Source organism: Pan troglodytes, chromosome 12 (genome assembly GCF_028858775.2).
Source record: "Pan troglodytes isolate AG18354 chromosome 12, NHGRI_mPanTro3-v2.0_pri, whole genome shotgun sequence".
Taxonomy (NCBI): Eukaryota; Metazoa; Chordata; class Mammalia; order Primates; family Hominidae; genus Pan; species Pan troglodytes.
The window spans coordinates 10,195,685-10,220,108 of NC_072410.2; the positions used below are offsets into that span (position 1 = coordinate 10,195,685).

General features: G+C 46.7%; 1 protein-coding gene across 3 annotated transcripts; it reads right to left on the reverse strand.

The window, feature by feature from the left end:
- Window positions 1-7,918: 7,918 nt before the first annotated feature.
- IL1RN (interleukin 1 receptor antagonist) lies at window positions 7,919-24,291 on the reverse strand. Of its 3 annotated transcripts, none has more exons than XM_515698.8 (5): window positions 24,211-24,291; window positions 13,929-13,980; window positions 12,003-12,091; window positions 10,781-10,893; window positions 7,919-9,284 (listed from the first exon to the last, which is right to left on the reverse strand). In XM_515698.8, exons 1-5 carry the CDS (start codon window positions 24,218-24,220, stop codon window positions 9,069-9,071), a joined length of 480 nt encoding a protein of 159 aa, XP_515698.1. In that variant the 5' UTR covers window positions 24,221-24,291; the 3' UTR covers window positions 7,919-9,068. The 3 variants fall into 3 exon arrangements, with proteins under 3 accessions (XP_515698.1, XP_009441400.1, XP_009441399.1); XM_009443125.5 differs by lacking the exon at window positions 24,211-24,291 and adding an exon at window positions 14,119-14,190; XM_009443124.5 differs by lacking the exon at window positions 24,211-24,291 and having other exon boundaries at window positions 13,929-14,108.
- Window positions 24,292-24,424: the final 133 nt, after the last annotated feature.

The window sequence follows — 24,424 nt, forward strand, 5'->3', positions numbered from 1 at the left end:
CTCTGTGTTTAGCAGAGAACTTTGGTCAGTGTTTGGAGAGCCAAAGGTGAGCCCTGGATGCACTTGAAGTGGCAGGAGGTCAGGAGAAGTGAGATCCTTCACAGAAGACAGCAACAGAAATGTGGGCATTGCGGGCTGGCAGATAGAGAACAATCATAAGCAGCAAGCCAGGCCTGGGGATCCTGCCCTGTCGGGTGGTGAGGCTGGGGCGTGTTGACAGTGCCATCTCATATTCAGTGGCTCTGCTATGATCCTTTAATCACTATTTCGAACATTGTTCATTCTTCCCAGTTAATTCCACCACACCTGCCTCTATGAGGTTTTGTGGCTCTCACAGAGAGAAGGAGGAGTGTGGGAACTTACAGGCTTTCTTCACACACCATGGGTGAACACAGAGACACCCAATTTGTACCCTGGGGCCCTGTTATTCTACCTCAGGAGAGGAATTATTATTTTCCTAATTTGCCCCACAATACACACAAAAAAGACAAAACTGGGAATATAAATTAGCTATGTAAAAATACTACTACTGACAGCTGGTTTCCATTCATGGCTAAGCACTGTAGGGAGTGCTCTGCGGATGGTCTCCTGCACCTGGAGATGAACGATAGTAGGTACTCAATGAAGAAGATTGTTGAATTAATAAGCAGGCACTGGTGTGGGTGGAAATGCCCTTATCTTAATGGAGCTTAAAATGTAGTAGGAAAAAAATCTTAAATAAGCACACAAACACATAGCATGGCAGAAGGTAATCTTTTTTTTTTTTTTTTTTTTTTTTTTGACAGAGTGTCGCTCTTCTTGCTCAGGCCGGATGCAATAGCGCCATCTCGGCTCACCAAAACCTCTGCCTCCCAGGTTCAAGCGATTCTGCCTCAGCCTCCCGAGTAGCTCGGATTACAGGCATGTAACACCACGCCCGGCTAAGTTTGTATTTTTAGTAGAGATGGGGTTTCTCCATGTTGGTCAGGCTGGTCTCGAACTCCCGACCTCAGGCGATCTGCCCGTCTTGGCCTCCCAAAGTGCTGGGACTACAGGCGTGAGCCACCATGCCCACCCGGTAACCATTTTTAGGAAGAAAAATAAAGCAAAGTACAGAAACAGTAAGCAAAGGAGGTACAGGTGGCTTTCAGGAGGCAAATGCTATTTTAGATAAGGTGGTCAAAAATGACCTCTCTGATAAGGAGCCATGGGTGCAGAGGCCTCAATGCGGAAGAAGAAATAAGTCAGGTGTATCTCCGGGGTAGAGTATTCCAAGAGAGAAGAAAAAATGGGAAGTGCATATTAAGCTAATATATTTCATAAAGAACTAAAAGTAGAACTACCCTTTGATTCAGCAATCCCACTACTGGGAAAAGAAGTCATTACACGAAAAAGATACTTGCACACGCATGTTTATAGCAGCACAATTTGCAATCACAAAATCGTGGAACCAACCCAAATGCTCATCAATCAATGAGTGGATAAAGAAACTGTGATATATATGATATCTATATATGATATATATATATATATCTTGATAGATATAGCTATATGGTGGAATACTACTCAGCCATAAAAAGGAATTAATTAACAGCATTCGCAGTGACCTGGATGAGATTGGAGACTATTATTCTAAGTGAAGTAACTCAGGAATGGAAAACCAAACATTGTATGTTCTCACTGATATGTGGGAGCTAAGCTATGAGGATGCAAAGGCATAAGAATGATACAATGGTCTTTGGGGACTTGGGGGGAAGGGTGAGTAGGGGGTGAGAGATAAAAGACTACAAATAGGGTACAGTGTATAACGGCTTGGGTGATGGGTCCACCAGGATCTCACAAATCTCCACTAAAGAGCTTACTACATGTAACCAAACACCTCCTGTACCCCATTAACCTATGGAAAAATAAAAAAATAAATTAATTAAATAAATAAATGAATATACTTCAGAATATGTTGGCAGTGAGTTTTCATCAGTTTCAGATAAGGGCCCAGGTGCTCTAGGGAGCGCAAACAGCAAAACACTGAATCTTTACTTTAAGGTGCTCAGAGGATGGTTAAAACATACACCTCTGGAAAGACCCCAGAGGCGCCATGCAGATCAGGGGTCTGGGCTACAGGTCCTCATGGAGTTTAGAAGAGGGGGTTATTGAGGGCTGGTATGGACCGTGCTCGATGTCTTCATGGAACAAATTGTCCGAGATCCTCGCTTTGAGGAGATTTTTGTAGGAACTAGGGGGTGCAGATGGGGAGAGAGAGCACTTAGAAGTAGAGCATGGGGTGGTGAAAGGACAAATTTCAGAGTGTCCAAGGCCTATTTATGCTTTAGGACAGACTAGAATCCTTACCATTGCCTACTAGGTTAGCAAGATCTAGCCCCAGCCTAGCTCCCTGTGCTCCAACCACAGGCCTGCGTTGAAAGAAAACTAAACTCCTGTGACTTATAATAAATACTGCCAAGGAGGGAAGGCGAAGATGTCAGTGTGACTCCATTGTGGCCTAAGGAAGATGTGTCTTGACTCTACACACAGACATACTGATCTCTTGGCAGGAAGCCCCTTGGAGTGGAGGTGGAGCGCTCAGGTGGGGCAGCTTGAGGTCCCTGGTCACTAAGATCTTTCCTCTGCTCTGACTCCAAGCAAATCAAGTTTCCTGAGTCATCTGACTGTGTCAACTGTCCCTGGGAAAGAATTCAGGCATAGCTGGCCCCTGAACAGATCCATTCCCCACTGTAGTGAGTGCCTGGGTATTTTATCTATCTCTTTTACGAGTTCTGTCCACTACCCACCAACACACAAAAGTACACATTTCCCTTGTAGGCACGCCGTTGGGATTCCTGTGCTGAGTTCCAACATGTGGGTGTGTTCCCCCGGCCGAGGAGGGAAGTGTTAATTCCACACACCAGTCAATCATACAGGTAAAAGGTCTGCAACAAGTAACAGGATGACAGGAAGTGGACTTTAAAGCAGGCACAGAAGACTTAGAATTTCTCGGGTGTCACCCCTTGGAGACTAGACATTGGCAATAGGCAACATTTGGATACTTGTCAGGAGTCAGGCCCCACCTCAGCTTGATTGATAGGTGAATGAAAATAAGTTTTTCCTTAGAGTGGAACAGCCGGAGAGTCTTGAAAAACCAGACCTTCGCTAATTGGAGAGCATGAACCAAACTGATTATTTGCCTTGTCAAGATTCTTTCCAGGCCGGGTGTGGTGGCTCACACGGTAATGCTAGAACTTTGGGAGGCTGAGGCGGGCGGATTGCTTGAGTCTAGGAGTTGGACACCAGCCTGGGCAAAATGGTGAAACCCCGTTTCTATTAAAAAAAAAAAAAACAACTTTCCAGAGCAGTCAGGTGTGTACAAAATGCTGACCCCTGGTGGATATTTCCTGAACTACTCTTTTAGCTCCACAGGAAGGAGACCCAGAGGCAAGACGTCAAAGCTAATCTTCCCTGTTTTTAAGCTTTCTCAGGTTTAAAGCTAAGAACCCAATAGATGAGTTTCATTGTCTCCAGAAACTTTTATGGAGAGAACTGGGCTGAATATCAAGCATGTTGAGATTTGCTGTTGTGGCTAGGGATTTCATAGTTATGTGAAGGGAAAACAAAAACTTATTTGGTTTCCCCAAGATTTGCAAGAATTTTACCCCAATTTGACACCCCCTGTTGAAGGCCAATTTATGTACCCCCCAGAATGAAGCTTGAAATATGTTTTAGCCAGCCTGTGATTGAGAAAATAGAAAATCTTCTACCTTCAACCCAAATTAACATGTAGTCAAAATGTACTGCTGATGCGGTAAGTGGCCTTTCTTTGAAGTTAAAGACCATCTCCCTCCATTGTATTGACAGACACTACCAGGACCAGGTGGGAGAGCTGGGAGGACTTGACCTCAAGGTCCCTGACTTAGGAGCTATGTGGTCCACAGGGCCTCAGCCCTGGCATCTTGATGTCCTTGTCCCACACCCAGATCAAGTGAATCAGAACCTCTGGATGGAGGAGGTACGCCACTTTTGGTAAAAAGCTCCTGCAGGTCAGCCTGATGAGGACACATATCTAGTTCAATTCCCTCCTTTTATGAAAACTGAGGCCTAGGGAGGAGAGGTTGCTTGGCCAAGGGCCCCCCAGTGAGTCTGTAGGAAAACTCTGACTCACCAATGAAAGACTTGAATTCAGCCTTGAATTTTCAAACAGTTGTCCTTGATTCTGTAGTGTTGTAGTAGGTCGGGCCCAGAAGTGACAGAAGAAGCCACACTCCTCTTGAGGCTTGCTTGTCTTCCCTCTCTGTGCTTTTCTCTCCCATCTCAGCCCCTCCACCTCCCAGTCACCTGTGCACCGCCTCCCAGTTGAACAAAAACCTCACTTAAGCATGAACCCCAGGCCTGGCTTTCCTAATCCATGGACCCTGCCTTGTGCTATATAAAGTGCTGGCCCCTTGATTATTAATTTCCTCACCGCAGGCTGAGACCAGACCTGGAATACCCCACCAAGCCAAACTCAAATGTTTGCACATCCACTTGCTTTAAACACAGCCCCAATAAGCCTATGTTAATCCTTTTAGAACCTGCCTGCTCTGTATACTCCATGAAACTGTACCCAATATCTGCTGGCCAAGGATAAGCCCCAAGCCATAAAGGCCCCAAGCCACTGCAGCCCATAGGAGCTCTCTGACCCAGAGATTCCCTGCTGTGCTGCTGGGTGACTTCACCTGGCCATGTAAGCCCCCTTTCCAATTCTCTTCTTTCCTAGGAGTCCTCTTGCCCTCCTTCCCCTCTGAGTAGGACCCCATCTCCACACTATAGCCTCCTTGACCGATTCCTGCTATAAAGGACCTTCCCTAGTGTAAACCTGTTAAAGCATCACCCCGAAAGCCTATGTGTGCTACCGCCACCTCGTGGTCATATCTTTTTTCTTAACCTCCAAATATCTGAAAAATCCTTCACTCTGGGCCTTTTCCCTCTTCTAAGCTTCCTTCAAAATATTCCTGATCCGAGTCCCCAGTCTTCTCAAATTTGCTGACCTGTCGAATAAATTAAACCCTATTGATATATCAGTGGCCAATTCATTTATTCACTGGCCAGATATTCACTTAGCACCCAGTATATCGCAAGCAATGGCCTTGGCACTTGAGATACACTGTAGAACAAAACAGACAAAAATATCTGCATGGGTTGAGCTGACATTCTAGCAGCATGATGATGATTTAAAGTTTTTCCTCTTAGGAATATTTTATGGAACACTTTAAACCAAAGTAAGGAAGTGTTTTGTTTTTTTGTTTGTTTGTTTGAGACAGGGTCTCACTATCACCCAGGTTGGGATGTAGTGGCATGATCTCAGCTCACCGCAACCGTCACCTTCCAGGTTTGAGTGATTCTCGTGCCTCAGCCTCCCAAGTAGCTGGGATTACAGGCATGTACCACCATGCCTGGCTAATTTTTTGGCATTTTCAGTAGAGACAGGGTTTTGCCATGTTGGTCAGGCTGGTCTTGAACTCCTGGCCTCAAGCGCTCTGCCCGCCTCAGCCTCCCAAAGTGCTGGGATTACAGGCGTGAGCCACCATGCCCAGCTAAAGTGTTAAGAGGGGAGTTTTTGGTGTCATCAGTGGGCTAGTGGGATAGAGAGTAAGGAGATGGGCTAGGTTTATAAGTAGGAGAATCCCTTTATGCTAGTGCATATGCCAAAACTTATGCATTGTGTGATTTATGCTTTTTATTTTATCTTATTTCTTTCTTTATTTTGAGACAGAGTTTTGCTCTTGTTGCCCAGGTTGGAGTGCAATGGCGTTATCTCGGCTCACTGCAACCTCCACCTCCCAGGTTCAAGTGATTCTCCTGCCTCAGCCTCCTGAGTAGCTAGGATTACAGGTATGCGCCACCATGCCCGGCTAATTTTATATTTTTAATAGAGATGAGGTTTCACCATGTTGGTCAGGCTGATCTCGAACTCCTGACCTCATGTGATCCACCTGCCTTGGCCTCCCAAAGTGCTGAGATTACAAGCATGAACCACTGCACCCGGCTAATGCATTTTAAAACAGTGCTTCTCAAGTTTAATGTGCATGGGAGGTCTGGTTAAGATGATGACCCTAAGTCAGTAAGTCAAGCCTGAGATCTGAGAATCCGCATTTTAACTCCAGAAGTATGCTGATGTTGCTGATGCATGAACCACACTTGGAGCAATAAGGCTCTAAAGCAGATTCCTTTGAGCACTGACTCTTCTAGGACTAATAATAATAATAAGAATATGCCACTCACCACAGAAGGCTATTGCAAAGATTAAGTAACTTTGCAATAACTCAGCATTGCCTATTATTTGCATTTAGTGGTGGGAAAACCAAGGCTCTGAGGTGTTAACTAGCTTGCTTATGAGCACCCAGTGCAAGCAGGAGAGTCAGAGTGTGACTGCAGAGTCCCAGAGTTCACCCATGTGACTGTTTTGCTGCCTTGCCTGTTTCTAACCTGTAGCTTGCTGCTTGACCTAGTTTGCATGAAGAGTCTTAGCCTTGGGTTTTACCTTAGAGCCTCACAAATATTAGCTGCTATTGTTGTCATTAAGCTTTGATGAGTTTTCTGCCTTGAACCTCCTCCTTTTACCAGGATTAAAAATATATCAACGACACATGCCCTGCCCTGCCAGCTACTCTCATTTTATATACAAGAAAGAGAAAACTCAGAGATGTTGGATGACCTCCTCAACATCATAGGATCTTTGATCTAGAGAAGACTTTAAACATTTTCTCCAGTTTGTTGCCTTTTAGCCTACTTAGTTTAGTTTGCTTTTAGCAATGAAGTCTCCCTTTCAAACAAAGTCCCATGGGAGGTCCAAGTTGTAAAGAAGAGAAAAACAGAGGGCTCTGTTGGGAACAGGGTTCAAGGGATGAATCCTGGCCCATTTATCCTCCCCTCTGCAGGGCTTCCCATTTCCAGAGACCTCAGAGAGAAGGGTCCAAGGAGCTCTGTTTGGAAAATCCCCATCCAAATCAACACTCCCCTCAAACAAATGAGGAACGGTCCCCACAAAGGGAGGTGACTTGGCCAAAATCAGACAGCAAGTGCATGACCTCACTGGGGCCTGACTCTTGGACTCCAGAGACCAAGCCCAGAATCTAACAGAAACAACCTGGGCAGGTGAAAGGACCACACTCCTCACTCTCCTGACTGTTTACTGAGGTGTGTTTGATAAGTGGTCACTCATGGTCTTGCACTCCCACCTATGGGGACAAATTCAATACTCCACTAATCTCATAATTTCCCAGATGCTCCTTTCTTTACACCCTGGTTGTTGGGGGGCAAGTCTTTTTATTTTCTAGGTATTGTGAAATAAAATATACATACAGAAAACCGCCTAACTGCATCCATGCCAAGAAATAGAATGTTGTCTGGACCCTAAAATCCCCCAGGTGCTCCTGCCTGCCACTCTCTCTCGCAGGGGCCAAGCGTCACTGGGCCTTCAGACGGAGCATGGCCTTGCTTCTCTCTGCACCACCTGTTTCCACAGCCCTCCACACAACAGCCCCATGTTGCCCGTCTTGAACTTCATAGAAATGGAATCACACTCTATGCATGCTTTTGTGATTCTTGTACCCACATGATGTTTGTAAGATTATCTGTCTTGTGAGGTGCAGCTGGCTGTAATTCATTCGTTTTCTTTGCCAAGGAGCATTGTGTTGTGTGCAGATATGTGATGTACGAATTCATTCTGTGATGGGTGCTTGGGTTGTTTCCAGTAGAGGCTGTTGTGGACAGTGCTGCCCCATATCTTTTTTGCAGAGAGATTTGTTCTCATGTTATCCAGGGAGAGTGAGGCTGAAGGAAGAAAAGAACTCTCAGAGAAGAGGCAGCCAGGCGCCAGCCTCTGGGGTGAGAAAGACACATTGGTCTTTCAGTTTCCTCAGCACTCTATACCCAAAGCCTGTCAAGGCCAAGGACATAGTCAACAATATAGGCATTTTCAAGATTTTATTGTAAAACAGAGCTGAAGTCACAGGAAGTAGGGAACTTTGCACCCAACATATACAGCATTCATTCGCTGAGTACCTGCCAAGAGCGAGGCTAGGTGCTCGGCCCTGCAGGGACCTGAGACATATACGAGTCATGTTTCCTGCTCTGCAGAGCTCCCAGCCTGGTGGGGGAGACAGGCAGAGGCACAGCCATCTTTCATACAAGTCTCCAAGTGCCAGAAGCTCTACAATGTCAAGGAGCAATTTATTCCTTCAGCAGAGGAAGAAAGAACCCCCAGGAGCCACATTTGCTCAGAGCCTTGGGAGCTGAGAAACTTCTGATAGGAGGTAAAGTACTGCAGGCAGCTGTAAAAAATCTGGAGTGGAGATGGAGCTTGGAGCCTGGGCAGCAGTGCCTGGACAGAGGAGTCCAGATTATGGAAGTGTTTTAAAAGGAAAAAAAAAATTACGGGGCTAACATAGTACCATAACTTTTAATTTTTACAAGTTGGGACATCACAAAAAAAGAAGAAAAAAAAAAGGGAAAAGCTATCACTTACTTTCACCATCATTTCACAAATGCAGGAATATTTTAAGCCCCCAGCCTCTCCCCGAAAGAACATAATCTCCAAATGAAGGGCTCTCTCCTTCACGGGGACTGAAAAAAAAAATCATGAAATCCTAATTTTCATTTTCCACAAACCCTTAAAAACCTCCCTCATGGACTGGTCTTTTTTTGTGTGTGTAAAACAGGGTGTGGGAGCCACTTGGTTGGGGGTCAACAAGTGGCCTGATGGATCCAGGGCACGGGAAGGTGGAATGAGGGAGGAAGAGGCAGTGGCGAGAGGAGAGCAGGTTGGGCAGGTGGTCGGGGTTTGATCCTGAATGCAGAGGCGACATGGAAGGGCTTTGTGCAGGGGCTGCTGTGCTCTGATTCACACATTAGAAAGACCATTCTGGAGGCAGCATGGAGGATGGTCAGTTGAAGAGGAGGCAGAGTCCTGTGACCAGGTTGTTGTGACGCCTTCTGAGGGTCCACCCCTCCATGGCTGGTCCTCAGTGCCCCCATAGCCGGGAGCCCTGGGGCAGGGGGACTGGCAGTCCCTGCAGTCCTTGCCATGCAAGAATGGGAACAGGCAGGCCTGGGCAGTACTACTCGTCCTCCTGGAAGTAGAATTTGGTGACCATGACGCCTTCGTCAGGCATATTGGTGAGGCTGACGGGCTGGTCAGCTTCCATCGCCGTGCAGAGGAACCAACCGGGGCAGGCGGCAGACTCAAAACTGGTGGTGGGGCCGCTGTCTGAGCGGATGAAGGTGAAGCGCTTGTCCTGCTTTCTGTTCTCGCTCAGGTCAGTGATGTTAACTGCCTGGAAATCAAAAGATGGGCAGGTGAGAGCTGAGGCCTAGGAAGTCCTGTGCTGCCTCCCTCTCCACTCCACGCCATGAAATGGCCCTCTGGACAGCCCAGAGGTAGTACAGGGGAAATGCCATACCCTAAAAGCCCCCAGGTGCTCCTGTCTGCCATTCTGTGGGACTCTGGGACCTAGGTTTATTTATTTATTAATTAATTTTCCCAAGATGGAGTCTTGCTCTGTCGCCTAGGCTGGAGTGCAGTGGCACAGTCTCGGCTCACTGCAACCTCCACCTCCTGGGTTCAAGCGATTCTCCTGCCTCAGCCTCCTGAGTAGCTGGGATTACAGGCATGCACCACCACACCTGTCTAATGTTTTCTATTTTTAATAGAGACAGGGTTTCACCATGTTGGCCAGGCTGGTCTCAAACTCCTGACCTCGTGATCTGCCCACCTTGGCCTCTCAAAGTGCTGGGATTACAGGCGTGAGCCACTGCACCTGGCCTGGCCCAGGTTTCTTAGGACAGCAAAGACACAAAGAGGCTGTCCCACTGTCACACCTTGACTTTGGGAAATCTGGCCACTGTGGCCTTGGACCACTAAGTCTGGTAAATACACGGCACCATCAGCAGAAGCCAAGGCCTGTGGAGCTGGTGTTCTGTCAGGGTTTGAGCTCTGAGAAGATGGGGTGGTGGTGTGTTCCATGCAATGTCCTAGCCATCCCCACTCCTCACAGAACAGGCAGTCACCCTCCGGAACAGTGTTCCTGGTGAGGGATGTGACAGTGCCACAGTATGGCCACTCACATCGAGGTTAAGGTTGCATCCAGCAAGCCCCTGAGACAAAGCCATGTTTTCCCAGGGCTGGGAAACCCATTAACATTACATGAGATAAAGGAGCGCAGGGCTCTGGGTGGAGCACCAACTAATCAATTTGAGTCAATAAGGATTGGAAGAGAAAGGTCCTGAGGATGGGCTTTGCTAGAAGACAGCAGGTCTGCGTGGGTAGGGGGGCCCTTGAGCAAGGGAGTAGCACACAGAGATTCAGGTCCTGTGGTAGATGGTTACAGTGGTGGCCCCCAGTGACCATGTCTCCTGGTTCACACTCTTATGCAGTCTCCTCTCACAAGGGGCTAGACTTAGCCACATGACTGGCTTTGGCCAATAGGATGATGCGAGCAGAAGTTATAATATGCGCCTGCATGTTGAGGCTCTTTTTGGAATAATCCCTTTTGGAAGTCAGCCGCCATGCTGTAAGGAAGCTCCAACTAACTCTTAAACACTGAGAGATCACATGGAAAGAGAGCCTGGAGGATGAGGGACCACCTTGGATGCCCAGCGCAAGCCAGGCACTCTGCTGAATGCAGCTTCCCAAGTGACCCCAGCATGTTCCACCACATGGAACAGAACTACCCAGCTAATCCTGGTCAACCCACAGAATCATAAGAAAAAATTTTGGTTGTTTCAAGCCACTGGGTTTTGGGGTGATTTGAGATCCAAAGCATGTTTTTACCTCCAGCTGGAGTCTGGTCTCATCACCAGACTTGACACAGGACAGGCACATCTTCCCTCCATGGATTCCCAAGAACAGAGCATGAGGCTCAATGGGTACCACATCTATCTTTTCTGGGGAAGAACAGAGGGGAGGGTCAGGTTAATAGAAGAGGAGGCAGCAATAATGAAGAGACCCTGGGTATTTTTCTATCTCCCCTGGTCCCCACAAAACTAAAATCCCGAGGTCAGAAGGGCAGAGAGGTCTCATCTTCCTGGTCTGCATCTACACAGAAGATTAAACCAAGCACACTACCCAGTTACTCCTAGAGGCCTGAGTCTCCTGGATGTTGTTCCATGTGATTTCCGTATTTCCCTCACTTTCCCCAGGATACCTGTGCTCCAGGTCAATAGGAGTGTTGCTGAGGGGCAGGGAAAATGAACAAGGCCATGAGTGGGGCTCCACAGGAGCCTAGGAGTCTCTGAACCTCCTCTTTCCCTAAGAGGCCTCCATGCTCTCATGTAGCAACAAAAATCTCAGCTTCCTCGTGCTTCAGTGTGTTCATTAGGAGAACTACCAGGACAGGAATGGTAGGTCTCATCCACTTTCAGAGACAGAACCAGGGAATAGGGAAGGTGGGAAGGTGGAGGTAATACCGTCCTACAACAACAAACAGGGGAGTGAAAACATCCTGGAAGGCTGGAACTAAAAGAATCGCACATCCTGTTGTCCAGTTGATATCATCCCACTGAAGGGAAAGCTGAGGAACAGAGTGGGTGAAGCTTCTTCAAGGTCATCCAGCTTGTTTAATGCACGGACCAGAATATGGCTGAGTATGGTGTCCAGGAATAAGAGACATAGCTCAACCTTATACATGGTGGATTAATTCGGGATTGAGTTAGGGTTTGAACAACATAGGAACATGGAGCCTTAATAGGCACTTGAGGAAGGGAATAGTCAACCTTGCCTTCGGGTATTTGCCCTTCCCAGCTGTGGCCCTGGGACCACTGTGCCTATAGGCACTGACCCCTGACCTAGACTCTACCTCTCCACACCCTCTTCAGGCTGCCCTCATATGTGCCCTTTAGTAGCCAGGCCCTCCCAGCTTCAAACTTGAATACAAAGACCCAACAAGGATTAGGACATTGCACCTAGGGTTTGTGCAGGCAGGCCATGCTGCTGCAGACAGAGGGGCAAAGTGACGCAATGCCCACATACATTGGCTTTCCTGGCAACCACTCACCTTCTAAATTGACATTTGGTCCTTGCAAGTATCCAGCCACTAGTTGGTTGTTCCTCAGATAGAAGGTCTTCTGGTTAACATCCCAGATTCTGAAAAGGAAAAGGACTCAGCTGTAGTGCACAGCCACCATGTGCCCGGCCTTGTGCTTGGCACCTTCCTGTGTCCCCCAGAACTTGTCAAATTTGCATCCAGCTCTTCCAGGGGTAGAGTATTTTAGTATACCCATGGCATGCATGGATGAGAAGACTGAGGCTGACACTGCTTAAGAGGCAGGCCCAACCCTCACAGCTGGTGAGCAGTGAGCCCACATTTGACTCCCCTCCTTACTTGCTCCCCATCTGAGATTCCCAGGGAAGGCACTTCTGTTTCAGCAAAGCATGCTGTAGAGCAGCAACATCCAAAAGAACTTTCTGGGATGCAAAAATGTTCTGTAGCTGCACTGCCCAATAGGGTGGCCACTAACCACGTGTGGCTATTGACCTCTTTAAATGTGGATAGTGTGACCAAGGGTCTGGATTTTAAATTTTCTTCTATTTTCATTCATTTAAGTATAAATTTAAATAGCCACCTGAGACTAGTGGCTACCATAGCACCTAGGTAGAAGTTTCGAGAGACGGAACACCTTGCAGCTAACTCGCTCTGAGTCTGAGACCAGAAGGGTCTTTCCCTAGAGCCTTTCCTCCATTAGCTGGTGACCTGCTCAGAGTCCTGCAGGAGCAGCTACCCTTGGGAACAACCCGGCTTCCTCTCTACCTCAGCCAGTGACCTGATTCTGGGTCCCAATCCTTTCTTCTTGGTAAAGGGCCTCTCTGGTTGAGAGCAGGACTCAAAGCTGTGAGACGTAATAAACAGAGCTCCGGCCAGCCTGACCTGGGACCTGTGCCTCACCTCCTCACCTGTGAAGTGTGGCTAACTGTACCCACCTCATCAGGTGGCTCTGAAGAGCCCACATGCTCGACGAGGGGTGGCCAGGCAAACCAAAGTGCTTTGCATATGGCAGCATTGGCCTGTTTGTGATTATCCTAGTTTCTAGATTTAGCCTCAGTCTGGAGGGATAAACATCACCTGCTGGGGCCTCCAGGAGGATCTCCTGGAGCTTCTAGCTGATCAGAGCAGGGAGAGGCAACCTAGGGAAGCAGACAGTCCCCATATCTGGAAGGGAGAGACTTGTCACTCATACACCCACAGAGCCCGACTTGCAGCCTCGGCCCAGACAAACATAAAGGTCAGAGTAGGGGAGAAGTCACCCCAACATGATTTCACTGCTGGAATGTCACACGGCAGAGGGCATGCACAAGCAGTCCTGTCATTTCTATCAGCATCACATCTTTACAATAGTGATGGTCTCACAAAGCCCTGATTCCATTTTCAAATCATAATGGTTTTCAGGCTCTTTACAATGCACGGAATACTGTTATGCTATTATCTGTGCATTTAATTTTCACAACAACCCTGTAAGGCACACAAGGAGTTATCGTGACTCTCATGTCACAGATGTCACAGATGGGGAAACCAAGGTCCCTGGAGAGTGGGACCCTCCGACATGTCAGCACAGACAGGCCTTGCCCATATCAGTCTGGGCCTTCGGGCTGTGCCCCTGGTGCCCCTCTCTGCTTCTCTGTCAGCACATTCAACTAGGCCTGAATCGCAGTCTCACTCCTTGGCATGCATCTATTACTCACTGGGTTCCTGAGTCTCTGGGAAAGTAAGACAGCCCTCCGGGCGTACTATCCACATCTGGGATATTTTGAAACACAGGTCCTGAAGCCCATGCATGTAACAGCCTCTTTCTTGAATAATGGACATCCTTTCCAGCCCAAACCCAGTTCTCAGGCCCTCTGGGGCCTGGCAGCCCCTGGCAGCTGTGATATGTTTCCAATCTCCAGCTGATCCACCCTCACCTTCTCCTCCTTGGGGTAGCCTTACCTGAAGGCTTGCATCTTGCTGGATTTTCTCCCAGAGGGTCGGCAGACCGTCTCTGAATGGAACAGGAAGAGGAGGAGAGTGATTAGGTGACTGCGGAGGCCTCTGCAGATTTCCATTCTGTGACTGCAGCAAGGCAGTGGACTGCCATTGCGGGCCCAGAGTTGTGGTTTATAAAGAAATAGTCACTCACCCAAGCTAGGCGTCTGCCACCCTGCCCCACTCTGAGAAGCGGAAATACCCTCCTCGCATTTCCAAAAAGAGAAACCCTTGCTGTTGTCACTTTCAACCCCGCTAAGTGTCGCAATGGAGTGTTGTAACTGATTCCCTCCCCTTTTTCCCCTGTGCAATTTCCCCAAAATTAAGATTTCTATTTCCCCTTCATTGAGTTCCTGGGAAGAAGAGCACAATGGAAACCAAACTCCCTACTGTGCCTGACAGGTACCCAGAGTCTCTTTGTTGACTTTTTAAAAAACAGATTTGAGCAGAAAGGCCGTTTTTTCATAATAAAATGATAGGGCTCCCTGCACATGGGACAGTCTCATGTCACTTTGTGTTCTTTGAAAAATGGACAGCCTTGGACTCCGGACCATAGATTGGCAAACATTCTGTAAAGGACGAGATAGTAAATATTTTAGGTTTTGTGCGCCACGATTACTCAGCTCAGCTGTCTGTTTCACAAAAGGACGTTGGCAATCCATAAATCAATAAGCCTAGCTGCGTTCCACTACAACTTTATTTGCAAAAGCGGGGGATGGACCGGATTTGGCCTGAGTCTGCTGACCCCTGATGTAAAGTGAGTCCTTCTGAGAGGTGCTTTGAAATCAACTCTTTTCCCACTATCTTACATCTTTAAAGTTATGGTCTCGGGACGATGACATAAACTCAGCATTTGGACGGGAATGAGTCTAAATTCAACCCCTGCCGCTTATCATGTGCCACCTGTGTGACCTTGAACAAATCATTTCATTAGTTGAGCCTCTGTCTCTTCACTCTCAGAATGAGGGTGATCATGTCTTCTTCACAGATGGATGGAAGGAAGGAAGGGAAAGAGGGAGGGAGGGAGGAAGCAGGTGTAGGAAGGAAGAGGAGAACTTCTGGCCCATAATGGGCTCTGATACACATTAACTTCCTTCCTTACAATATTCTAGACCCGGGGCCTGGAACGTTGGGAAAAAGGTAAGCATGCTCCTATTTTATGGGTAGGAAAAAGTTGAAGAGAATTTCTGCATGATCTACAGGATGGACAGTGCTGGTGCAGAAGCATAAGTTGCAGTGTTTTAGAGCTGGACGGGAGCTTGGCAATCATCCTGTCCCAACCTGGCATTGTTTTCAAGAAGACTCAGAAAGATTTAGACAAAAAAGGGATCTGTCCAAGGTCACACAGCTTGCTGATGGCAAAAGTATGCAGAGAAATCCAGGTCTTCTGACCTCCAGCCCCGGGCTTTATTAACAAATGCTTCAGAAACTTTAAACCCTAATATTCATCACACTCTGGGAAGAGGCAAATAAGTAGGCAGGTTAATATACATCACCCCCTTCAGCTAGTCCTCACAAAAACAAACAAATAAACAAAAAAAATGTCTCCTTGGCCCTCAAAGGAAGACATTATTTCTCAAACGTGTTTCAAAAATGATGGCTGGGCTGGGCACGGTGGCTCACACCTGTAATCCCAGCACTTGGGGAGGCTGAGGTGGGCGGATCACCTGAGGTCAGGAGTTCAAGACCAACCTGACCAACATGGTGAAACTCCGTCTCTACTAAAAATGCAAAAATTAGCAGGGATGGTGGCATGTGCCTGTAATCCCAGCTACTCAGGAGGCTGAGGCAGGAGGATCACTTGAACCCAGGAGATGGAGGTTGCAGTGAGCCAAGATCACGCCACTGCACTCCAGCCTAGGCAACAGAGTAAGACTCCATCTCCAAAACAAAAACAAACAAAAAAGTATGAATGACTCACTCAAGGTGATGCAGCTTGTGAGGGCAGCACAGGAATGCAGACAAAATGTCAAAATATTTACTACTAGAGCAGTTGATCTTGATGAGTCTATTTTCAACCAACAAATCAGAATCTTTCTCTCAACCAACACATCTTCCAACCAACAAATCAGAATCAAACACTTTGTGTCCAGAGAGTTAATCCTTCAAAGGAGGAAGACTGTGAATGAATTTCCCAAAGGTTTAAAGAATGTATCCTTCAGAGGAAATAGAACATTTCTGCAAAATTGTGTCACCTCCCTGGGTGATGGATTTTTTCAGGCAAAATGGCATGTCTGTATTCCTGTACTGTCCTCATAAACAGTGTGACCTTGAGTGAGTCACCCATCCTTTTTGAAACACGTTCAAGAAACAGTGTCTTCCTATGAGGGCCAAAGAAGAATTTTGTTTATTCATTTGTTTGTTTTTGTGAGGACTAGCTGAAGGAGATGATGTATATGAACCTGTCTACTTACTTGCCTCTTCCAGAGTGTGTTGAATATTAGCGTTTAAAATTTCCAAAGTATTTGCTAATAATCAAGTGTATCACTTTATTATCACACCCTCTGAAAGAGAAGGCAGCTAGCACCTGACTATGATAGGTTCTCTCCTATTTGTCTTTCTTCAGCCCTCCGGAATTGGAAAACCATAATTCTCTCAACAATGTCCTTACAGATTGCAGAAGAGAAGTGGCTTGCCAAGGTAGGGTGGAGAGTTCCATCCTGGCCACTGCCTTCAGACAGCGTTTCAAGTAAAAAGCCCCACCCACACTGCGGCTCCTGGGTAAATGTTTCTCTGACCCCAGTCTGAATTCAGAGAGTATTCTCCTGGAGAAAAGACGCTCGGGGCTCCTGGAACCTCCCTGCTCTGTGTCATTTCCCCGCTGTGTCCTGAGAAGTGGCCCAGTCTGTCCTTTGTCGACATGCACAGGGTGAGGGTGGGGGTGGTCCCTGGGGCAGGAGTTATGGAGTCTAGGTCTGAATCCCCCTGTGTCATTTCCGAGCTGGGCCACCCCACACAATGTGCAGAGCCTGTCTTGGTCTCAGTTTCGTTATCTGATAGAGCTAATAATAGAAGCCACATCATCGGTTACTATAAGGATTGAATGAAATGCTGCACGTGATGAATCACGCCCTGACCCTGGCACTTGGGAAATACTCACACCGTGGCTTTTGCATATGCTTCTTTACCCCAGGTAAAGTGGGAGAGATCAGGCACAATGAATGCCCCAGCCCCTTGCTCCTGCCCTGCACTCCCAGCCTTCCTGCTCTGTATCCTGACCCACCCTCCTTTCCCAGTCCAGTCTCAAGCCTGCTCTGACTTCAAAGGGGGGGGCTGTCAATCACTGTGGCTTAGGGAGAGGAAGAAAGGGGACAAGGGAAGCTCTCTCCCTCTTCCTCACGCTTCTGGCCACAAGTCCACTCTTGGTTTCGTCTTATCTCACCCAAACAGTTGGCGTCCTTATGATTTCTGCCCACAGGAAATCTCTGACTAATCTTATTCTCGGTTCTGGGTCCTCAGCACCCCCCCAGTTCTGCTTCCTGGATGAAGCTTTAAGACCATAGCACATAAAAGACAATGCCTTCCCAATCAGCACCCATGGCTTTCATCGGAGGTCCTGGTCATCAAATTGTATCTAGTGGCTTCCATGTGCTGAGCCCCGTGCTACCAGACACTAGAGACAACAGGAGTGTCTAAGCCCCACGTAAAGGGGTTTTGATGAAGCAGAGAGATAGGGAAACCAGGCTGTCCATGTCTTAGGAGGGACACTGCACTGCTGTAAGGAGACACATCTTATGTTGATGCCTGTAAAGTGTTTAGCACAGCTGTCCACATGGGAAGTGTTCAATAGATGTTGGCTATTTCTCAACATCGGTTAATTGCATCTTTCAGTTCTAGGATTTCCATTTGGTTCCTTTTTTGTACAGTTGTTAGTTCTCTGCCAAAAATTCCAATCTTATGTTTTAAATCTTTGAGTATATTCTCCATAGTTCTTTCGAAGGCTGCCCCTGATTCAAATCCATGATTCAAATCCCTGCTGGATCTCCATTTATTGCCTATTTCTCCCTGATACACAGGTCATCTTGCATGTGCCTAAATCCTTTTTACTGACTGCTGAATACTATATATTAAGCACAGTAGAGGTCATTCAAGGCTCTGGATGATTGTTATCTGTACCCTGAGATGGTTCACTTTTGCTCCCGCTGCACAGGTAGGTCAGGAGCCTTTCAAAAGCAGGTAACCTCTACCCTAGCAGGACTTGAGATCATTCAGAGGAGGGCTTCAGTACCTGTGAAGGCTGACCCAGATTTCCAAATTGGGTGGGGATTATCAGGGACCCTCCCTGTAGGCAGGATTTAAGGTACAAATTTCCTCTCCCCCACCAAGTTCCATGAATGCTCAAAAGCTCAGCTGAAGTTTTTGAAACCAGCACATATCCCCAAGAGTAAAGGGCACCAGTGCTGGGCTCCACCTCTCTGGGCTCAGGCAGTTCCTTGCAGCCTTGGCCATTCTCTGATGCCTCCAAAGAGATCTTTTGGAAATATGTTTTGTCTAGCTTTTCTAGTTATTCTCAGCAGGAGAGTTGGTCATAAACAACCTAGGCCAGAGGTATCTGATGTAATCTACTTTATTTATTTATTTATTTATTTTGAGATGGAGTTTCGCTCTTGTTGCCCAGGCTGGAGTGCAGTGGAGCAATCTAGGCTCACCACAACCTCCGCCTCCCAGGTTCAAGCAATTCCCCTGCCTCAATCTCCTGAGTAGCTGGGATTACAGGCTTGTGCCACCACCCCCAACTAATTTTGTATTTTTAGTAGAGACAAGGTTTCACTATGTTGGTCAGGCTGGTCTCGAACTCCCAACCTCAGGTGATCCACCCATCTTGGCCTCCCAAAGTGTTGGGATTACAGGTGTGAGCCACTGTGCCCAGCCCATAATCTACTTTTCAAAAGTCTTATTATTCAGGATGGCTGGAGTTTGAGTAGCATTTAGAGGTAGGGGTAGGAAAAGTGATTTGAAAAGTTGGGTGAGGTCCAGAGGAGAAATGGCCTTTAAAGCCACCCCGATGAGCTGGAAACTTATCTTTTAAAAAACTGAATAAAAGGGTAATGTTGTCAGGTGTGTTTTATAAAGATCGTGTTGGAGACAGTGGACAGATGGATTAAACTTGGATGGGGTCATTGACTCTGAAGGCAGGGCAGTGGTAACTGTTTAACAATTGAATCTCCAATAAAAGTTTCCATTTGCCAATTTCCATGACATAATACTCCCACCACGGATAATTTCAAGCTACTGACATGACATCACTGAATGGGGAGCTGGGGAGACATATACACCATAGGATCCTGCTGGCTGCCGCACCCCAGAGAGGCAGGGAGATTCAGTCCTTCTAAAGGAAAATTGTCTCCACATTTCTCAGCTCCAACCTCCCTCCTCCTCAGCCCAAATGGCTCGCCCCACAAGTTTCATCCCCCTTGCAGAAAACGATCCTTACTGATAAATCTAGTTTGTCGGGAAGCTTTAACAAATTTCAGTACAAACATTTTCATTTGGGCCTCCTGGAACTGCATTTGTGTCACGCAAGCACTATTTGTGAAATGCTGGCATCCAGCTTGGGTGGACAGATGTGCACACTGCCTTGTAATGGCTTCATCTCACATTTGGGCCTCCCGGAACTGCATTTGTGTCACGCAAGCACTATTTGTGAAATGCTGGCATCCAGCTTGGGTGGACAGATGTGCACACTGCCTTGTAATGGCTTCATCTCACATTTGGGCCTCCCGGAACTGCATTTGTGTCACGCAAGCACTATTTGTGAAATGCTGGCATCCAGCTTGGGTGGACAGATGTGCACACTGCCTTGTAATGGCTTCATCTCACATTTGGGCCTCCCGGAACTGCATTTGTGTCACGCAAGCACTATTTGTGAAATGCTGGCATCCAGCTTGGGTGGACAGATGTGCACACTGCCTTGTAATGGCTTCATCTCACATTTGGGCCTCCTGGAACTGCATTTGTGTCACGCAAGCACTATTTGTGAAATGCTGGCATCCAGCTTGGGTGGACAGATGTGCACACTGCCTTGTAATGGCTTCATCTCACATTTGGGCCTCCTGGAACTGCATTTGTGTCATGCAAGCACTATTTGTGAAATGCTGGCATCCAGCTTGGGTGGACAGGTGTGCACACTGCCTTGTAATGGCTTCATCTCACATTTGGGCCTCCTGGAACTGCATTTGTGTCACGCAAGCACTATTTGTGAAATGCTGGCATCCAGCTTGGGTGGACAGATGTGCACACTGCCTTGTCATGGCTTCATCTCACATTTAGTGGCTTCAGCCAACACTTGAATCCTGCGTGTCACAGGACACACCACACAATATGGGCAATATTGTTTTCCAAACTTTGTAAATTTTTGCTAAGATAATGCTACAAAGACTCCAGTTGCTCTTTCCCAGTCATGGGTAAATATTTTAGTACAAAGAAGAGAAAGAAACACAAGAAATACAAACCCCCAGGGTATAATCTGATGTCTTCTTTTTGTTAGTCCCCACTGACCCAGTCCTGCCAAGTAGCCAAGTTAATTTTAACCAAATCCATCAACTTATTAGAAGCTCCCTAAGGCAGCAGGACAGGTTTGGAGACATCTGTACCCCTGAGTACCTCTACCCACCAAGCTGCAGCCCCCAGGCTTGCTGCTATCAGGGTGACCACTTCTGCTCTCCTGGATGATGAAGGGGATCAGGACATGGTGTATAATCCAACTGTTATCTACAAGAAGCTACTCTCCTCTCAGATCTACATGGTTAACTTACTGTGAATCTTTTCTGAGGTTCAGAGCCTTCCAAGATGATTTTTGCCCCAGCAGTTTATGGGTTAGCTATGAATCTGCACTGAAAGTCATTACTTATGCAGTTATCTTGTGTTTTCAGAGGTACATGCTTGCTCTTGCCTTCTCGGCTTTGATGATTAGTTTTATAATCCCCCTGCAGACAGGAGGAAATGGAGAAGAACAGACACCATGGGGAAGGGGACAACTGTGTTTCTTACCTGTTATAGTTTAGGCTCTGTGTTACACTTTCACACAGATCTCCTTTTGTCCACATAACAGCTGTGCAAAGTGGACAGACATATTGACACCCACTTTCAAAATGAGTATAAATTCATAGTGACTTTATAGAAGAACTCAAGGTTCAGGCTACTCTGTCTATGGAGTGGCCATTCTTTTATTCCTTTACTTTCTTAATAAACTTGCTTTCACTTTGAAAATAAAAAGAAGACGAAGACGACGAAGAAGAATAAGAGGAAGAGGAAGAAGAGGAAGAGGAAGAAGAAGAAGAAGAAGAAGAAGGAGGAGGAGAAGAAGAAGAAACTACTCAAGGCTTAGAAAGATTAACTCACTTGCTCCAGATCCTGGCCAGGCCAGGATTGAAACCCAGTTTTGTTATTTCTTCCCACACTACAGTCCTCCTAAAGAGGCCACTGACTTTTTCTCTCTGCTTCATTCCATGGTTAACATAAGCAAGAATTATATTTGTTCTTATGGTGTTTCTTTTGGGCTGAACTCCTATCTCATAGAGTAACTATTTAGTTCATAATTTCTTGAAAATTTGGGGAGGATTTTTGGTAATAAGGAAAGAAATGATTCTAAAACCTTACACAGGTTACAGGGAAAGCTCTTTACCTGGTTATGGACTAGAGTGACCAACTACCTTGGTTTGTCCAGGACTTTCTTGACTTTATTACTGAAAGTTCTACACCTTGGCAAACCCCTCAGTCCCTGAAAAACTCAGATAATTGGGTTATTCTAAATTATGAACCCTTAAAGGGCACTGGTACCTCTGGTGGCTGCTGCTGCAAATTCCAGGCACAGTTAATGATTATAATTGTACCCTGCCAGTGTAGTGTTTTTATTAGCAGAGATGTGATCCATTTTATTAGACAACAGATAGATAGATACATGCATACATACATACATACATACATACATACATACCTAGAGCAATCACACAGGAATATTCAAAAACCTTAGTGAGTCTGCCACTCAGGAAAATAAACCATTGCAGATATATTAGTAATCAATCATTTTCATTCTGATTAATTTTTTATTAAACCATTCATCTTTAATTTCCTTCAACTACATAATCAAGATGTTGTTCATATCTAGTAGCCTAAAATTGTTTTCAAACTTGGATCCTAAAAAGGATCCTTTGAGTCAGCATTGTCTTCACCTTCTCCTCCTCCTCCACCTCCTTCTTCATACAAGTCAGCTGTAAGGGAAGTGGTGGGACCCCATTGTGTAGAGAGAAAGCAGAGGTCCAGAGAAATGAATGACTTGTCCAAGGTAACACAAAGTGTATGCACATGTCCATCTCTATCCTTTACCCTCTGTTCTCACCCTTCCAGTTTCCAGTCAGAGTATGCACCCTGTCAACTTTTCTCTTCTTGGCACCCTGTTCTGTGCTGGGCAAACATTGATACCTCCCATACTCCTGGCCTTAGATGAAGAATGTGGTTCCTCTACCCAGGGAACATGGTGTCTTCACTAAGCCTATTGCACTTTTTTCCCGAATTCAATCCAATTCAAGTTAACACACATTTATTTAGCACCTATTGTGTGTCCGTTCAAAATATTTTGGGATGAACCAGTTTTAAGCACAGAGATTTATTTCTTCACAATGTATCAGTATCTGGTTCTAAGAGTGGTTCCAGCATCCTACTTTACACATTTGAAAAACACATAAGACCATGGGCTTACATTGTAGCACAACCCACCAGGGACCATTGTACCCACTGGGGCACAGGGGAGGATCTGCTGCCCCCGCAATAGCTGCTTGTGGTTGACAAAGCAATTCCCCTCTCCATGATTTCATTAAGTCTCTGTGCCCCCATAGCATAGTGTAGTGGTTTGAAGACAGAATGTCTGCAGTCAATCCACCCCCTCCTCTTATACTAGCTGTCTGGCCATGGGCAAATTATCTAATCTCTCTATATCCATTTCCTCTTCTGAAAATGTGAGCAATAATAGCCCTTCCTCATAGGGTTATTGAGAGGGTTCAGTGGGATAAACCATGTAAAGTGCTCAGCACGGCGCCTAGCTTGTAACGTGTCCATGACCCATTAAGAGCTGACACTTCCACTGTGCTTACTACAAGCTAAGAGTTGTCCAGCTTCCTCTAGACCTCCTCTTAACACCCAGAAAGGAGTGTAAGGAAAGTAAGACCCAGAAAGGAGAATGGCCTGCTCATTAGAGGCCTATTTTATTTCATTTTATTTATCTTTACATATATTTTTTTAGACAGAGCGTCTCTCTCTATTGCCCAGACTGGAGTGCAGTGGTGTGATCTCCATTCACTGCAACCTCTACCTCCCGGGTTCCAGCAATTCTCCTGCCTTAGCTACCCAAGTAGCTGAGATTGCAGGCATGCACCACCATGCCCAGCTAATTTTTGTATTTTTAGTAGAGACAGGGTTTCACCATGTTGGCCAGGCAGGCCTTGAACTCTTAACCTCAAGTGATCCACCCACCTTGGCCTCCCAAAATGCTGGGATTACAGGTGTGAGCCACCACACCCAGCCTCAGGGGCCAATTTTAAATTAGAAACTTAAAATTAGAGTCTACATACCAATGATCCTGAGAGTTTTTTTCTTTGCCCCACACAAATACTAACCGGAGGTTGCAAACTGGCAGCTTATAATTTAAATATTTTATCTGCTTGCTTTATTGTCTTGTTTAATCAGAATACTATACATAATGAAATCAGAATATCGGGCTCTTCTGGAAAAGCGAGAAGTTCTGGCCACCTGAGCCTGCGTTCTCTTGTGACAACTGGTGGAACTGACTAGTGCCAAGCCCTTAATTCTCCACAGTCCCCACCCTTCCTTATCAATCAACCCTCAGACCTTGTGGCTCAGTGCCACATTCTATTAGTATTTCTCATTGAGCTCACACTGTTCTTTCTCTCATTTAACAGAGCTATTTCACCAATTTCCCTATTCTATCAACAGTGGAAAATGACCCTCACACTCCAAGGACTCCATGACTTCTGTCACAGCAGTTACACCTCTCTGTTCACCTGCTGCCCCAGCAGGCACTAGGCTTGCAGCCCCTGCCTCAGAGTGCCTGCATGGTCTCCCACGGATGCCTCCCCGTGCCCAGATCCCCCAGACAGGCCTGGAGCTCCATGCGCTTTACATTTTCCCGGACGCTTGCTCACCAGAGCCTGAAAGCATTTGATAAACACCAATTGTAGACATTTTCCTCTCTCATTTCTCAGGTGGAAAAATGAGAGTGGAAGGAGCTTACCTAAAGCCATGGGGAGGGCCTGATAGGACAGGAGGTCTTCTGAGGTCTTCCAGACTCTAACTCAACTGAGCTGCTGCCCATAAAGTAGCACCCAGGCAGTACCTGGGCCACAGTCCCTCCCAGGGTGGAGCTGCTCCTCCTTCCAGAGCACCTCAGAGAGTACAAGGAGGAGCCCAGCCTCCCCTCCCACACACTCACAAAGGGCTGGCCAGCA

What these genes read in the sequence shown, in the direction of transcription:
- IL1RN (XM_009443124.5), bottom strand. Translation starts at nt 14,044, where the DNA reads ATGGAAATCTGCAGAGGCCTCCGCAGTCACCTAATCACTCTCCTCCTC. An exon ending in AGCAAGATGCAAGCCTTCAG is followed by an intron (nt 12,092 to 13,928) that starts GTAAGGCTACCC and finishes TTTCCTTTTCAG; the next exon opens with AATCTGGGATGTTAACCAGA. An exon ending in ACCAAATGTCAATTTAGAAG is followed by an intron (nt 10,894 to 12,002) that starts GTGAGTGGTTGC and finishes GTTCTTCCCCAG; the next exon opens with AAAAGATAGATGTGGTACCC.